The sequence below is a fragment of the Erpetoichthys calabaricus genome, chromosome 13 (assembly GCF_900747795.2).
Source record: "Erpetoichthys calabaricus chromosome 13, fErpCal1.3, whole genome shotgun sequence".
NCBI classification, from domain to species: domain Eukaryota; kingdom Metazoa; phylum Chordata; class Cladistia; order Polypteriformes; family Polypteridae; genus Erpetoichthys; species Erpetoichthys calabaricus.
In genome coordinates this window covers 59,603,630-59,622,556 of record NC_041406.2, presented here as the reverse complement: position 1 = coordinate 59,622,556, position 18,927 = coordinate 59,603,630, and the positions used below count along the sequence as shown (strand labels likewise).

At 41.4% G+C, this 18,927-nt stretch overlaps 1 protein-coding gene across 6 annotated transcripts in view; it reads right to left on the bottom strand.

Annotated features, from left to right (window-relative positions):
• The window catches only part of crppa (CDP-L-ribitol pyrophosphorylase A), a 328,414-nt gene that overhangs the window by 87,507 nt on the left and 221,980 nt on the right, over positions 1-18,927 (bottom strand). For all 6 annotated transcript variants that reach the window (XM_028817033.2, XM_028817031.2, XM_051936123.1 and 3 more), the window contains one exon: positions 9,439-9,531. In XM_028817033.2, the coding sequence (XP_028672866.2) occupies positions 9,439-9,531 (93 nt within the window). The remainder of the gene's footprint in view (positions 1-9,438; positions 9,532-18,927) is intronic.

The following is an 18,927-nucleotide window of genomic DNA, read 5'->3' as shown; positions in this document are numbered from 1 at the left end:
GACGAGTAGAGTTTTTTTCATCTGACCATATGACATTCTCCCAATCCTCTTCTGGATCATCCAAATGCTCTCTAGCAAACTTCAGAAGGGCCTGCACATGTACTGGCTTAAGCAGGGGGACACGTCTGGCACTGCAGGATTTGAGTCCCTGGCGGCGTAGTGTGTTACTGATGGTAGCCTTTGTTACTTTGGTCTCAGCTCTCTGCAGGTCATTCACTAGGTCCCCCCGTGTGGTTCTGGGATTTTTGCTCACCGTTCTTGTGATCATTTTGACCCCACGGGGTGAGTTCTTGCGTGGAGCCCCAGACCGAGTGAGATTATCAGTGGTCTTGTATGTCTTCCATTTTCTAATAATTGCTCCCACAGTTGATTTCTTCACACCAAGCTGCTTACCTATTGCAGATTCAGTCTTCCCAGCCTGGTGCAGGTCTACAATTTTGTTTCTGGTGTCCTTTGACAGCTCTTTGGTCTTGGCCATAGTGGAGTTTGGAGTGTGACTGTTTGAGGTTGTGGACAGGTGTCTTTTATATTGATAACGAGTTCAAACAGGTGCCATTAATACAGGTAACAAGTGGAGGACAGAGGAGCCTCTTACAGAAGACGTTACAGGTCTGTGAGAGCCAGAAATCTTGCTTGTTTGTAGGTGACCAAATACTTATTTTCCACCATAATTTGCAAATAAATTCTTTAAAAATCAGACAATGTGATTTTCTGGATTTTTTTTCTCATTTTGTCTCTCATAGTTGAGGTATACCTATGATGAAAATTACAGGCCTCTCTCATCTTTTTAAGTGGGAGAACTTGCACAATTGGTGGCTGACTAAATACTTTTTTGCCCCACTATATATATATATATATATATATATATATATATATATATATATATATATATATATATATATATATATATATATATATATATATATATATATATATATATGGATGTCAATATGTTCTTCCTTGAAATTCTAAAACAGCCACAAAGATTTTTGCCACTGGGGGGAGGCACACTCAATTTTATGGAAGACTTACCATGGTTCTGTCTGCACTCTCTTCACATAAATGCTAAACAGAGGCCAGAGACAAACCACACAAAAAAACTTCCTCTTTCTTTATTTTCCTTGTTTAATACAAACACACTCAGTCTCTATGGGGGCATTTAGGGACTGTACCTTAGAATGTAGGGCTATGTTATGGTCTAAATTTGCTTTGAAATATTTTCTGACTTTATTTCTAGCTTTGGTTTCTCTATTTAGACTTTTTTGATATACAGAATTCATTTTGTCATTTATTTTTATGTAAGAAAATTACTTAATACAGTTCAATATTCTCACATTTTATTATGCCACCATATTTGTTATTATATGAACACCACCATTTTGTGTCCATTGCCCTGATAATGCCCTGATGTGGCTACAGTGTGCACAGATGCCTGGAACTGCATGGTGTGTGATGTTATTAAGGTCAGTGTTGTGTACTTCCTTGTTATCTGAGATTGCAAATAAAACGTATTTTTTTTTAGTCTGTGTTTTGCTTCAATATTGACCATAAATAACAGATTGTTGTTTGTTTTCTCCTGAATGTGAGTTTAGATTAATCTTTTGGTTCTTGGTGAAAGATATGACTGATTGATGGGTTAGATTTCTGGCTTTGATAAATGACTTGTCTCTACTCCTGGTTCTTCTTATAATATCCTTTTGCCTCTTACTACCTGGCATAATTAATGTGGAGACACCACTGTTAAATTTACAGATACCAATGTGGGGAGTGAATTAAGGAATGTTTTAGTTTGTTTTGTTCATCAGTGAAAATGGCCCATTAGGACTCAATGTCCCCCACCTCCCTCAGGATGTGGTCGAAGTTCTGCCGGAGGTGGGAGTTGAAGCTACTTCTGACAGGGGACTCTGCCAGATGTTCCCAGCAGACCCTCACAACACGTTTGGGCCTACCAGGCCTGACCGGCATCCTCCCCCACCATCGAAGCCCACTCACTACCAGGTGGTGATCAGTTGACAGCTCTGTCCCTCTCTTCACCTGAGTGTCCAAGACATGTGGCCGCAGGTCTGACGACACGACCACAAAGTCGATCTTCGAACTGAGGCCTAGGTTGCCCTGGTGCCAAGTGCACATATGAACACCCCTATGTTTGAACATGGTGTTCATTATGGACAATCCGTGACGAGCACAGAAGTCCAATAACAAAACGGGTTCAGATGGGGGGGGGGGGATATTCCTCCCAATCACGCCCTTCCAGGTCTCACTGTCATTGCCCACGTGAGCATTGAAGTCTCCCAGCAGCTAGCACCTCCTCCAGGGACTCCAAAAAGGGTGGGTACTCCAAACTGCTGTTTGGCGCATACGTACAAACAACAGTTAGGACCCGTCCCCCCACCCGAACTGCCACCTTATCGTGGTGGAGGGGTTTGCGTGTCCCAATGATCCTAGGAGCTCTGTTGTCCGGGGCTTTATGCCCCTGGTAGGGCCACCCAAGGCAAACTGGTCCTAGGTGAGGGATGAGACAAAAAGCGGTTCAATAAACCTCCAATGATGAATCAAACCTTTGGACAACGTTTTCCCTTGCCCGGATGCGGGTCACCGGGGCCCCCCTCTGGAGCCAGGCCTGGAGGTGGGGCTCGATGGCAAGCACCTGGTGGCCGGGCCTGCACCCATGGGGCTCAGCCGGGCACAGCCCGAAGAGGTAACATGGGTCCCCTTCCCATGGGCTCACCACCTATGGGAGGGGCCAAGGAGGTCAGGTGCAGTGTGAGTTGGGTGGTGGCCGAAGGCGGGGACCTTGGCGGTCTGATCCTCGGCTACAGAAACTGGCTCTTGGGACGTGGAATGTGTTCCTTATTCAAAGTGATATTTGACTGAAATAGAATAAATTCATCATTAGTAGCATTCAACAAGCTTAGAACAGGTATATAACTGTTTTGGTTAAACTTGTAATTTGTGACTTTAGTCCACATAACTGTGTAACGGCCGACCCCTTTTACCCAGCCGGCAGCTACACCTCCAAGACCAGTGGCCTGGATAATTAACTGAGAAATAATCTAACTATCAAGCCGTACTTCTTACCATTTGAACTTTTCCCCACAATCGACGGTGAAAAATATAAGTACACAAACAGGATGTAAAATTAAACAGATTATATGTATTAAATGAAATGAAATATAAAAATAGAAACATATAAATACTACAAATATCCCTCCACCCCAGCAATAACAAAACACCACCAAACATATATAAATATATACAACAAAAACCCTCCCTTGTCCCTGTAACAAATAAACACACAACACGAAAACGACAATGACTGATAAACTGAAAATGAATGAGTACGTGAGTCCGGTAATAAAGAAAATGTCCTGAAAGCGGATGACTGAATTAGTGATAGAGTTGTTTGATTCTCCCCGGAAAAAAAATGGAACAGCCTCACCGTGAATCCTCGTGTATGTGGTGGATGATTAAGTCCTACCCCGGGGTATCTCGTGGTGAGGTCCTTGAAATAAATCCGGCAGATGGAAAACAAACTGGATGGATAAGCGCAATATGGAAAACAGGTACAGGTTGCTCGTGGTCGTAATGTTGAAACAAAATCTCCTTCTCTCCTCTCCCTTTCCTTCTCCTCCTGATGGCTTATATAGTCCTGTGACGGCTGGGATTGATTGATTGAAAACAGGTGTTTTCCAGGTTGGCGGCTGTGGTCTCCTTCCATCATCCGTCCCCCTTTTTACGGGGACGGCATAAACTGATGCACAAACAGTAAACGGGACAATGAAACGAGACGCACTCAGAACTGACATTTCACACTATGTGGCCCCGCTACATTCCCCCCCCCCAACCTTGGACAAGGGAGGGCCGAAGTACGGCTTGAGATTGGCCACATGGATAGTGTCTATCTTGGAGTCAGTGCCGATACCCCTTTGAAACTGGAAATTAACGGGACCTGTTTGAGAAATGATTTTGGCCGGACCTAACCATTTAGGCGCTAGCTTGGCGGAGAACCTTTTGCTGGCATCCGAGAGATGGTGAGCTCTAATCCAGACCAAATCACCCGGCTGAAAGTGCGCTTCCTTACGCCGGGCATTATATAACTTGGCATGTCTGGATGTCGAACTCACCAACCTCTGTTGGATTCTCCGCCGTAATTCCTCAATTTTGAATAAGTTATTGTAAGTGGTGGTTTCTGGATTAGGGGCTCTGGGAAGGAGTCGGTCAAGCGGGCCCTTTAGCTGTCTGCCCAGCGCAACCAAAGCAGGTGTCTCACCTGTGGCCTCATGCACAGCGGTGTTCAGGGCAAACCGGAGCTCGGGGAGCCATTTATCCCAGTCCTGATGGCGTTCACCCACATAGGAGGCGATCATGTTCTTCAGGGTCCGGTTCACTCGCTCCGTCATGTTAGCCTGGGGATGGTAAGCTGTTGTCAGGTTTTTTTTCACTCCCCAGTCTGTATAAAGTTCATCTAAGAGAGAGCTCGTGAACTGCGGACCCCGGTCTGAGATGATGTTCTTCGGCACCCCCCCAGCGGGTGAAGATTTCGTTCTTCAGGGTGGAGCAGATCTTATTAGTTTTTGCGTCTGTTAATGCAAACAGCTCCACCCACTTAGAAAAATAATCAATCACCACCATCAGGACGGTCTTCCTTGAGCTGGTAACAGGAAAAGGCCCCATCAGGTCGACTCCCAAAGTCTCCCCCGGTCCATCCGCGATTGTCGATTGCAGAAATCCTGCCGGTTTACCAGGTGGGTTTTTGAGCTGCTGGCAGGTGATGCACTTCTTCACGTGGTGGCAAACGTCTTTCCGGACAGACGGCCACCACGCAACCCCCAGGATCTTTAATAAAGTCTTTGTCCTTCCAAGGTGACCGCCTAAAGGACTGTCGTGATAGTTATTTAAAAAGTCGGGGATGAGCCCTTCCGGGACGACTAGTTGGTGTTGCAGACCCCCAAGGGAGGATGGAGTGGTCCTGTACAGAACCCCCTGGAGGTCTACGAAGTGTACCCGGTCGGTACGCTGCTGTTCCAGTCCCTCCCTGATGCTCTGGCAGAATGGACTGGTGGCTTGTGCTTGAGCCAGGTCTTCCAGGCTTCTTGGCAGAGGGAGGATCATTTTCTTTGCCTCTGCCAAACACACCATCCCCGGTGGCTCCGACACCCTGGACAGAGCATCAGGCACAATATTGCCACAGCCCTTCCGATAGGTCACCTTGAAAGTGAAGTTCTGGAGGCGTAACACCCACCTGGTTAGACGGGAGGAGGTCTTCGGGTGATTAAATACCCAGGTCAGAGCGTGATGGTCGGTGTACACTTCAAATTCAACCCCCTCCAGATAGTGTCTCCATTTTTCCACAGCCCACACGACAGCCAAACACTCTTTTTCAGCTGTCGAATAATTGAGCTCGGCGCCGTGCAAGGCTCGAGAGGCGTAAGCGATGACGTGTTCAGCCTGGTGGATTTTCTGAGTGAGCACGGCGCCAAGCCCCAGGTTGCTGGCATCTGTTTGTACCTGGAAAGTGAGCTGTGGATCTGGCTGGGCCAGAACGGGCGGCTCTTGAAGGTGGCTCTTTAGTTGCTCGACCGCGTCCTGGCACTCTGCTGTCCACTCCCACGGGACATCTTTTTTTCTTAGTTTGTTCAAGGGAGCCGCTATATCAGCCATCCGGGGAATGAACTTGTGATACCACCCCACTAACCCCAAGGAAACGTTGCAAAGATTTCAAATCCGTGGGCGTGGGGTAGTCTCGGATGGCTAAGGTCTTCTCGGGGTCTACAGCGACCCCCTCAGATGAAAGAATGTGCCCGAGGAAGCGTATGTGGGGTTGAATGAAGGTACACTTCTTCGTGTTCAGCGTAAGGTGCGCTTGATGTAATCGTTGGAAGATGGTGTCGAGGTCCTGGAGATGTTGTTTAATAGAAGGGGAGTAAATAATGATGTCATCGATGTAAACAAAGCAGATCTTGCCTATCAACCCCCTCAGGACTTGCTCCATGAGCCGCTGGAAGGTGGCCCCAGCATTTTTAAGCCCAAAAGGCATGACTGTGAACTGGAACAAACCTTCAGGGGTGATGACTGCCGTCTTCTTCCTACTCCCCTCGTCCATCGGCACCTGCCAATAGCCACTGCGGAGGTCTAGTGTGCTGAAAACTGCAGCTCCATGCAGCGACTCCAGAATCTCATGAACCAGGGGCATGGGATATGCGTCCAGGCTCGTCTTCCCGTTAACCCCCCTGTAGTCCACGCAGAAACGATAGGTGTCATCCGTCTTCTTTACGAGGACCACAGGGGACGCCCAGGAGGAGGAAGATGGTTCGATTATTCCCTCGGCGAGCATTTGATCAAGATGTTCTTTAATTATGGCCTTTTTTAGTGGAGAAACGCGGTAGGCTCGGTGCCTTATTGGAACTTCGTCCGAGGTGTGGATCACGTGGGTAACTCCACGGGCGACTCCTAATTTCTCAGTCCACACCTCGGCCCACTTCTTCAGCACCCGGCCTTACCTCTTCGGGCTGTTCCTCCACAGGGGCTGCCGCCGAGGTGCTTACGTCACTCCTCACTGCCGCGTAGAAGCCAATGAATTCCGAGCCCAGATCTTCTTTGGATTTATGAATGAAGTCGCATACCCCTTCCCCTGGCACCGTATACCCCCTGGGACTGAGATGGATGGTCATCCTCATGGTGGTTAAAGAGTCCAGCCCAAGGAGTAACGGGACGGACAGGTGCCGGTCATCCAGGACATATGTATCCATCTCCCAGGTGGTGGAAAGTACACTGTACCTCAAGGGGACTTTGCCCAGGGCCCTGTGTTCACTCCCATCTGCCAATACAAATCGGACAGACGGGGAAGATGTTAAGTTGTCTGTCGGTCGGCTAATCTTCTTCCACATACCTGAGCGGATTAAGGTGTGATGGCTCCCTGTATCCACCACCACATCTACCTGCCACCCCCGCAGCTTCACTGGGACGATCAGGAGGGACGTACTCGCTTGCATGATGGCGAGATCGGCTTCCGACCGGCAAGGTTTGGCTCGCTGGGGTTTTAGGGGCTGGGTTTCTCGTGTACTGGCTTGTACCTTGTTCCAGTACGTTTTTGAGTTTCCCCAGTCCCGTTCCACTTGTGAGCCCACCTTCACCAGGTCTTCCACCGACCCCACAACCCCCCTGAGACCCCCAGCTAACCGCGGGTTACAGGCATTAAGAATGCGGTGGACCACCTCTTCTTCAGACATAGCCGGCCGCCACTTCAAACACAAAGCCCGATATTCATAGGCGAAGTCCCGGATGGATTGCGAAGGCAGTTGCACCATGGATCGCAGCTTGTCCTCCAGTTCAGATTCATAGTCTTGCGGAAGAAAAGCCGCGAGGAAAGATCGTCGAAAGGATCCCCAGTCTTTAATGTTCTTCTTGGCCGTCAGCCACCAGCTACGCACCGGCCCCGAGAGGGATGCCCCTATCACCCCCATAAGCTCTTCTGGGGTTAAAGGGTTAACAGCCAGGTACGCCTCCCCTTCTTCCACAAAGTTGAGGACATCATCGATGTTATAAGGGGCCCCCAACTTGGGAAAGGAAAGGCGCACCCCAGGAACAGAGGGCCGATTGATGTATTCACCCCCCCCCACTAGACCTGTACGGCGTTGAATGACAGGGTGACTGACGTAACGTCTGGAGACTCCTTCGGACCTCCCCCTGAAGAGTTTCTTGCCAGCGTTGATCCCGCCTCTGGAGGCACAACACGATTTCCCGCCCCAGGAGTTGAACTTGCTCACTAAGATATTCTTTTACTTCCTCCTGGGAGCTGCTGATGCGAGCCTGCAAGGCATCTTCGCGCCCAAGTCTCATAATCTGAAGGTCCTGAGTTCGGTCCTCAGAGAGGGCACCACTTTATGTAACGGCCGACCCCTTTTACCCAGCCGGCAGCTACACCTCCAAGACCAGTGGCCTGGATAATTAACTGAGAAATAATCTAATTATCAAGCCGTACTTCTTACCATTTGAACTTTTCCCCACAATCGACGGTGAAAAATATAAGTACACAAACAGGATGTAAAATTAAACAGATTATATGTATTAAATGAAATGAAATATAAAAATAGAAACATATAAATACTACAAATATCCCTCCACCCCAGCAATAACAAAACACCACCAAACATATATAAATATATACAACAAAAACCCTCCCTTGTCCCTGTAACAAATAAACACACAACACGAAAACGACAATGACTGATAAACTGAAAATGAATGAGAATGTGAGTCCGGTAATAAAGAAAATGTCCTGAAAGCGGATGACTGAATTAGTGATAGAGTTGTTTGATTCTCCCCGGAAAAAAAATGGAACAGCCTCACCGTGAATCCTCGTGTATGTGGTGGATGATTAAGTCCTACCCCGGGGTATCTCGTGGTGAGGTCCTTGAAATAAATCCGGCAGATGGAAAACAAACTGGATGGATAAGCGCAATATGGAAAACAGGTACAGGTTGCTCGTGGTCGTAATGTTGAAACAAAATCTCCTTCTCTCCTCTCCCTTTCCTTCTCCTCCTGATGGCTTATATAGTCCTGTGACGGCTGGGATTGATTGATTGAAAACAGGTGTTTTCCAGGTTGGCGGCTGTGGTCTCCTTCCATCATCCGTCCCCCTTTTTACGGGGACGGCATAAACTGATGCACAAACAGTAAACGGGACAATGAAACGAGACGCACTCAGAACTGACATTTAACACTATGTGGCCCCGCTACAACTGAAAAAGAAGTTAAACAAGATTCTCTGTTAAAACTGTAACACTTTTGCTTAAACCACTCTCTTCTGTCTTTGGTAACTCTGAAGGAAAATGACACTTTTTCGAATTCTTTGCAAGTGAAGATATAAAAGTGACAGCACAAACAGAAATATAAGTCATAAAATATAAGAATATAATTCAAATAAATACTTTATTCTATTTGCTCTTGTTTTTTACATATACAGTATTTATGCTATACATTTTCATAAGTAATTTGTGTTAGGCATCAATCAGATGGTCTTTGTCAAAAAGAATAAGAGCAGCAATATTACCTATTGGAGGCAAAGCTTTTCTCCCATGTACCCTCCCATGAATGCCATTTTTCGGATTGTAATGTATAGTTTAAGTATGTCTATAGATACTGTATCTGAGGCAGCATTAAAATCCATATACCACTGAATGTGGTCCTGAGGTTCATCCTGAAATTCTACATGATTTTTCTTGTATGTCTGTGAGATAATTTACAGGAACATCTGGATAGGTTCAGCATATTCTTAATTATTTTCTGTAGAACACCTGCTTGAAGTACATGGTTTGAAGAATCCCAAAATGTTTTGTCATGGGTTTACTTCTCCATTCCAGGCTAATGACTGATAATATTATGGCACAGTCTATAATTATATTTGTATATATGGTTAGCATTAAAACAAAATCTTACCAAGATTAGGACCATTGGGTACAATAATGTCATACTTGAATTTGCAATCACGTCTATTACTTCTTGTTTTTCTTGAAGATCTGTATTACCAATCTGTTTTGAAGAAAAAAATGTGTAAGAGGAATAGTATTTAAACTGCAATGATTAAATTGATGAAGTTATTATTATTTCATAATTATCTTCAATATGATCAATTTGGATTATGCAGACCTCATTTCTTCTGAACATAATTGAGTTTACATATTTAAAAAACTAGGTGAAAATCACAATACTTAATAGAATTCCTTGCATATTTCTACATCACAGGCACTAGCTGATTAAACTACTCAGTGTCACTCAATACGCAGACAAAACCAGATAGTATTTGGTTTGCAGTCCACTTTCATAGTTACTCATCCTGACACTAGTTACCAATTCTTGTCCTCAGCTGTGTTCAGCATTCTCTTCTCAGATAATAAAACATCATAAAATGTCCAATTATATACTAAAAAGCTTGCCAGTATGATGATATGTTAGACAACCCATCTCTGGTCACCATGTCATTTCTGGAATGTTAATAGCCACTGTTCTCATCTACTGTCATTGCTAGAATGTGGTAAACAAAGTTAAGACCAAGTCCTAATTAAAACATTTTTTCTGTCTTAGTTTATTAAGTTTTATATAATTTTTAATTTCACTTTTTATTGTCAGAATTATTTTTACTTTGGAAATATATGCATATATATAAGAATAAAATGCTGTAATTCTTTTACATAGCGAGATGTTATTAATTCTGTAACAAATCCTTCCAAACTTCTGTGTTTTGCAAACACATGTACACATTTAATGTTTTATATTTATGTGTGTTTTAAGACTGACTATCCTTTCTTTTCTTAGATATAATGGTAAAAATTATACATCTTCCAACCTGTTCTTTAAATGACAGTCTTTGCAAGATTGAGTAGTTTCAGCAAAAATGTTATGGTTCAGAACTCTATGAGAATATGAAGTCTGTGCAGGGTTCATTTTGAATCAATATAATTATTTGTGATAGCATTGTAAAAAGTAAATTATATCTTTAGCCCATCAGCCAACTATCCATCATTTAGTTTTTAGAAAAAGCAAGGTATTATGGCCCCTGCAGAATTAAATATAAAACAATTTTATATCTTTTGATAATAGATAGATAGATAGATAGATAGATAGATAGATAGATAGATAGATAGATAGATAGATAGATAGATACTTTATTAATCCCAAGGGGAAATTCACAATAATAATAACAACATACTGCAGAAATCTAGCCTGAAATATTTGTAAATAAATATTTTGTTAATTGTATTTCAGTTTATTACAATCAGATAGTTCTTTGCTTAGGAATAGGAATGGGCTTAATGATTTCAGGCGACATCCTAATCATAAGTAACCAATGAATGTTTTAAATGAATCCATGGTTTAATTAACTATTATGGATATATTCCATAATACCAGTAACATGTTCCTATTGTTGTCACGGGTTCAAAAGTTTGAAAGCGCACATATAAACAGTACAGCATTTTCAAATGTGCCTTACCTGCAAAATGGACTATTAAGTAAACCTACTGTAATTATCTTAATAAACCAGACCTAATTCATACTAAACTCTTTAACTGTAGATGGTTGAGCTATAGTTGGGGCTCAGCCAGTGTTCTGAGAAGGGAAAACAGCATCTGTGGTTCACCACTCTAAACATGTACTGAGCCATGTTTTCCTTCCTGGTCAAAACTGTCACCCTTTTTGTGTCACCCATCTTGTGACATTTTGACTTCCCACTACAATACACTTCTAAATACCACTCTGGGTAACCTCTGTAAATGCAGTAACATTGTGCACATATTAACAAAAGTAGGTCTATAAAAGACAGGATCTTTTAACTACAGGCTATTAGTAAATCTCACATTTAAACGGGTCCCCATTGTATCACTTTATTTTTGACGATATCTATCATACTTCCATTTTCTTTGAAAATAATGTGTGGTAGAATAGTTGAGGTAGTGATGATTTTGTTGTTTTTTTCGTATGTTGTACATAATTAGAGCCATTTTGAGCTATGTTATGTGTTATTGCAAGAAAAAGCAGTAGTAGTAGTAGTAGTAGTAGTAGTAGTAGTAGTAGTAGTAGTAGTAGTATTGTCATGTGCACAGGACCCAGTGAAATTTGAGAGGCAGAAAGCGAACATGCAGTCAGTATTAAGTGAAATGTTGCTGAGAGCTCCTTTTATTTGTTTTTTTCCACACTGTCAAACAACAGACATTTTATTAGCCTACTGATACTGAGTAAAACAGATCAGGACAACATTCTCATACATCAGAGGTCAATGACCTGGGGGCAAAACATTTTCAGAGCAAGTATTTTTACACTGGGCTGTGCCCTGTTTTCACACTTCATATAATTTAACAAGATGCACACCCTCATTCACTCTAGGATATTCTAACCGATTTACTCACATCACTCACACACATACACACACTTTAAGTCAGTTAAAAGCATACTTCTATCTACGGAAGATATAGAATTATCTAGGATATGTCTGAACCGAATTCATTCTGGCGTTATTATTCCAAACAATTAAACTCAATTATTTAAATTCATATTATTTTTTAACTGAAAATCCACAGTGGGGTAAAGTGTTTTAGTGGTGTATTAAGATTAATCTATCTTGACATTTTCTGTTACTAGGGAGCTTCACCCCCTGCTCGCTTTGCTCACCAACCCCCCCGGTCTGCGCTACGTGCCAGCCACTTCACGTCTCTGTCGCTTGCGTATGTGGATTTCACTTTCACCAAACAACAAATCTTTTAATTCTCGCGGATACGCCTCTTCATTGGGAAGAAACACTACTTTTCCCTGATGGCAACATGAATTAGATTATCTACAAGTCTCCGACTTAAAGTTTAAATCCGAACAATATATTCAATCTCTTTTCACTGCTTTGTTATTTCACCGAGTAATAATTTCCACTTGTTTGCGCTATTGCGATCTTTACTATAATTTTTTTGAGAATTTTAGTACTTTCGTTATCTCTAACTTACTATTCATGTTTATTGCGACAACGTTTTTGCATTTTTTACGATGTTCTAGTTTGTCATCTACTCTTTGTCTTTTATTTCCAGCCCCGGGCATGGTTAAATCTCTTGGCACAAAGTCTCGTCTTGCGGGACGTGAAAGTGTCTCTGTGAAAAAATCACGTCTTGTCCTAGGCTAAAAAGTCTCGTCTCGTCCCAGGATTTTTTTATTATAATAGAAAGATATCCAAGATTGATTACGCTTTGGATTAGATAAATTTTACCTTTTGTAGGGGTTCTCAGTTTCAGTCCTGGAATACCACTGTGGCTGCAGGTTTTTATTTCAACTTATTTCACTAATTAATTTTTCTAATAGATCAATGAGCTATACTTTTTCCTTCTCTTCCTTTGTATTCAGAAAAATGTGCTACTGTGATATTTACATATGAAAGAAATGTTCAAATTTGTATTTATTGCCATAAGTTTAAATTCTTAACATTCTTCTACCTTATTTTTATTTCACCTTTGTCTGATGAATACGCTCCTTTAATTGTATTTACATATGTACTTTATTAGTGACAAGGAGTACACACTCAGGTGCAAATGACAAAGCAAAAGGACAGCGTCTACTTCTGTGTTATATTCATTTGTGTGCTAATTAGTAAGATAAGGCTTCAACATGACCTCAACATTAATAATAAGTAAAACATTAAAAAGAAAAAAGTAAAATAAATAAATAAATTCACCTCAGAATAATGTAAAAATGTTTATTACATTCCAATCAAAATTTACAAAACCCATTTTGTAACTTTGGGATTGACATAAAAAGGCAGAAACTGGGAAACAGCTTTCACAATGAAGGTAGAAATTCAGTTAAAAGCAAAAGATCTGTCTCATCTAAAGTGAAATAGTTGCTATCATGAAAGAGCACTGGTCATGCACAATAAAGCCTTCACTGATGTCAAGATAGTAAAATAAATGTGTTATAAGCATTTTTCTGGATGTTGCTAGTGATAAATTGATGGATAAAGTTTTTGAATCTGTGAAACAAGTACATCTGTCGGCTGAAATTGCTACATGCCATGTTCTTATCTCAGCATAGAACATCCAAAGATACATGTGGTCAATCAGATTGGTTGTATACATTCCTAGCCATTGATGAGCCATCAGAAAGCACAAATGTGGCACAACTGCATTTATGGCTGACATTTTAATGGAGCAGAATTCAGAGTTGAACAGTAGACACATGTGGGCAGAAGTTTGACAGTACCTGAGCACCATTTTTTTCTCTAAGTGCCCCTTTTGTTCTGTTTAAGATTGATAAAGCGAACATGAAGTGAATTATTTAATTACCCCTTGTTAACTATAAGGTGTGAACTATGAAATCAAAGTAAGAAACCTGGAATGAATTATTTACTTTCATTCTGAATTCTTGCATGCATTGTTTAACATTAATTTATTACCTGCCATTTTCAGACTGTTGGTAGGATATTGTCAATTTCTGATTTTCCAAGAAAATCATTCACCTTAAACTTTATCCTGCCCACACAAAAATGTATAGTGAGCACACAAAATATTTTCATGTGCATGTTAAACTATCTCCTGAGCCCAATATGTTGTCTCATCAACATGAGAAATAAGATTTTTAGTTTTTTTTAACTCACGCACTTCACAGGCTGCTTGAATACAAGGATGTCCACTGAAAAGAAAGCACAATCTGTTGTTTGTAAAAATAAAAAGACCCTTCTATTAACATTCATACAGGTACACAGAAAATCTTTTAAGCATGAAAAAATCTCTTCTGAGTTTTAAATTGTTAAGGAAACCAGTTTTCTAAATTTTGTTAAAAAATGTGAAATTGTGTGCCTTTGACCATTATTCCTGTCTGATGACAGAGACTAACTTTGTTAGATGTATTGCAGGACAATAGAAACCTGATGATATCAGATCAATCCTCTGCAAGTGCTATATTTTACAGGAGCTTGATGTACATAGATTTCATATAATTTAAATATGACTAAAAAACTGATTTGTAGTATAGCTTGTAGTCACAGAAAAGCACAGGCTGACTTTCTAAAAATAAAAAAGCAGATCATCAAGGTATAAACATAATGTATATTTAGAAAAAAAAAACTGATGTTGACCTCTGCCCATTCAATGCATGTACAGTATCTCTAGTATAAAGTGAAACTGACTTTTGCATTCTTTTTTGTCAAAGCTCCTTTTTCCCCCCAGTACAGTTTGGCACTGAGGTACACCTCTTTTACTAACATGTAGCTGCCATCAGTGGCCTTGAGCAAATGACAGCAAAATCTAAAATCTGTTCCAGATAATGTTGGGTCAAGGACACTTTTGTTTCAAGTATTTGGTCATTTTGGAATAATCAGTTATACTTATACCACATTCAGAGTAACATTAACAAGTCAAGTTCAAGTCAAGTTGGGGAGTATGCACTGGTACAGTGCATTGCCGCACCCACTACACAACGAAACAACACAGGATCCTGGTTGGCAACCCCCCAGGCAGACACGTGGTCCAGTCCCACCCTCCAGAAATGACCCCCTATCTGCCGCAACCAGGTGTTTCGTGAGCGACCCCTTGGCCTGGTCCAGCCACTCGGGTCCCCAACAATGAGGATTTTACGAGCTGGATCACCCTCTGGGAAACGCGCCACATGGCCGTAGTGCCGTAACTGACGCTCCCTCACAACGCAGGTAATGTGCCTCATTCAGGACTCTGTGAGCAACCGCTCATTCGACACAAAGTCAAACCAACGGTACCCAAGGAATTTCCGAAGAGACACAGTACCAAAGGAGTCCAGTCTTCGTCTCAGGTCACTGGATAGCATCCATGTCTCACAACCATATAGTAATACAGGAAGCACCAGGAGTCTAAAGACTTGGACCTTAGTCCTTTTGCATAGATATCGGGAGCACCACATACCCCTTTTCAGCGACCTCATGACCCCCCATGCTCTCCCAATCCGTCTACTGACTTCATAGGAAGAGTCACCAGAGACATGAATGTCACTGCCAAGGTAAGTAAACCTCTCGACAAGGTCGACACTCTATCCGCAAACAGACACACTGCTGAAGGCTGTGCCCAAGAGGTCATTAAAGGCCTGGATCTTGGTTTTTATTCAGGACACTCGGAAGCCCAGACACTCAGACTCCTTGCTTAGTCTCTTGAGTGCTACGATCAGAGCCTCCATGGACTCCGCAAAGATCACAGCATCATCAGCAAAGTCAAGATCCGTGAATCTTTCTTCACCAACAGATGCCCCACAGCCGCTGGACCCCATGGCCTTGCCCAACACCTAGTCCATACAAGCATTGAACAGAGTAGGAGCAAGAACACACCCCTGATGAACCCCAGAATCAACTGGGAAAAACACAGAGGTTCTGCCTCCACTCTGCACAGCACTCACAGTACCAGTGTATAGACCAGCCATGATATTCAGCAACCTCGAGGGGATTCCGCAAACCCTAAGGATGTCTCACAGGGCAGTTCGATATACTGAGTCGAAAATCGACAAAAGCTGCAAAGAAACTTTGCCGATATTCGCATTTGCGCTCCATGAGAACCCACAGTGCCAGGATGCGGTCGATGGTAGACTTCTTAGACTTCAACATTAACAGAGACAAATAATTTGGTGAAAACTACTACAGAGAAGTAACTAAGTCAATGTTTACTGCCAAATTATTTATTCTATCTCAATGAACTATATTACTCAGCTCCAATAATACAACCAGCTATTAATGGTGTAGATTCTATCAGTACATCTTTTCAATCAGCCTTGAGCAAAATGATGGAATATACTTCAGACAGAAGGATAGTCAATGGAATGGCTCACCAATACACATAGCACAAACTCAATCAAATAACAGTCACCAAGGCATATAATCTTTACATTCGGTCCTTATGATCTGATACAATTCCATTTTTGAACATTTTCTTTAACAGACTTAGTTTAACAATTATCTTTCAAATTTATTGTAAATTCATTCATATTAAAAGAATGTTTCATGCCAGGAAATTGAAAGGGTCTGGTCCATCTGTAATCTGTTGTTTAGGCATAGTGAAAGATAAATAATTGTTCAGCATTCTCTCTTCAAGCTCTGCTCACTTCATTCCTTTGCATCTTCAGGAGATTTATAAACTCCAGTGACTGTTTAATTTTTTTGGAATAAAACACTCTTTGCATGCTTTGTTAATTAAACTACTGACAGATATAAATTACTTATGCACTTTTTTTTTTTTTTTAAAGAAAGGTAAGTATATGTTTTCCAGACTCACATTAACTATTGTGAAATAGTGTGTGTTTCCCTGACATCTGTTTTTTTTTTTTTTTTTTTCTGCAAAACCATTGCAGGAAAACTATATCCACCTAGGGAATCACCTCCTATAGTGCCATTAATAATATAAAGACTCAGGGAGAGATTCGGAACATGGCCTCTTTTCTCTACATTATCAAAGCCCTTCAGTAACTATGATAAATGAATGAATGCATATTTTGCTTAAATAACTTTATGCTAAAGCACTTTAATGACTTACAAAACAAATCCCAACAGTGTAGAGTATTAAAGTTTAGCTTAAATAGCAAAGAAAACAGTTTTTGCTTGATATAATGTGTGTATCTTTTTCAGTAAATGAAGAGGTAAAGTTGCATTCCTAAATGTATGTACAGTATAAGATCCTTCGAACACAGCCTTTTTGCAAAATAAGAAAAAACTGCAATTTTCTTTTTTGTAATGCACAAAGTCTACAAACCTCTTCTTGTCAATTTAAGTTTACATTTATTCAATCAATAATTAATGACCATCATGATAATGACCAGGATGAAGTATAAATATCTGTCATGCACAATATTAAGTGTAACGTTTCTTCCATCTTTCAGTAACTGCTCTTGTGAGACAATTTCACCAATACAAACATTAATATTTTCTGGTGTTTTTGACTGTGGTAATTCCTAAAATGGGCAAATGTCTGTCCTTAATACACATTTAGAAACAGAAATTATTGGAAATAACTATATCTTCTTTTCAGTGCAAAGGAAACAAGCCAGTAGAAAAGTAAATTAAGAACTTTAAAAAAAATAACAAACCAGAAACAATAATATGGAGAGGCTAGTCGGTGACGGAATTACAGAAGGTGAAATCAGTTCTTACTGTGTATAGTACAGCATTTCTCAACCTTTAAGTATTTGGGACTCGAGTTTTCATAACAGTTTTAATCACTCCCCCCTAACGTCTTTTTGAAACCCTAAAAAAATGTATTCCTATATTTTTTGCTGCAGATACACCGCTACAAGTTTAAAATTTCCCTACAAATAGCGAAATTACACCACATATGGCAACATTCGCGCCCACTTTTTTTTGAGAACCGCTGGTATAGTATGTGAATAATTTCAAGTAATTTTAAAATACACAGATAAAATAGAAACACCCCACTGTCGTCCTTTCTACATCAATTTAGCCCTGTGAGAAAAAGGGAAAAGAGAGAAGTATCAAGACAGCTAAATGAGAGAATAGAATAGAAAGCCTTTATTGTCATTATATCAGTACAATTGAATTATACTGCAACCCAATCAAAGAGCCAGAAACTAAAGAACTATGGGAAATGGTGAAAGGAATAATAGATTTCTATACCACTGTGCAATGGCAACTCAGCTCCCAACCAACCTGGCAACAGATGACAACCTCCTGATATTAGAACAGAAAAGCCCATTAATCTAACACATAAGACACAGAGATTTCCAACAGGAACATTTAAAACATAAAAAGAAAACCACGGGATTTCCAGCAAGGGGCAGTGCCAAGTTAACAGCTATTGTGCCCAAATGGAAAAGCCTACTGTACACAGAATTGAGAGGAAGAGCACAGATGGGCTAGGAGGAGAAAGCTGCATGATTAGAATGCAATCACCAGAAGGAAAATTGAGAAAATTACCACAATAAGGAGACAAGGGACAGTTCCAAAATATACGGAGAAAAGTCCCAGGGGAACAAAAAAAGAAAAAGTGTCAGTAGCCATAATGTTTATGGAGTATACAATATAGTTTATGGAACCATTTAAACTGAACATATTGGCTTATGCAATGCAGCATAGAACCCAGCCACAGGGCATGCACAAACCAGTGTGTTTCATCGTGCCAGTCCCAAGTCCGGATAAATGGGGAAGGTTACGTCGGGACGGGCATCCGGTGTAAAATTTTGCCAAATCAATATGCGGACAACAATACAAATTTCCATATTGGATCGGTCGAGCCCCGAGTTAACAACAACCGCCATCAGTACTGTTAGTCAACAGGGTGCTGGTGGAAATTGGGCTACTGTTGGCCGAAAAAGAAGAAGAAGGAGAAGAAGAGGGGGGAGATGTGTCCGGAGGCAGGAGGAGAGGAGGAAAGTAAAGAGAGTGGAACTGAGGGTAGGAACTTTGAATGTTGGCAGTATGACTGGTAAGTGGAG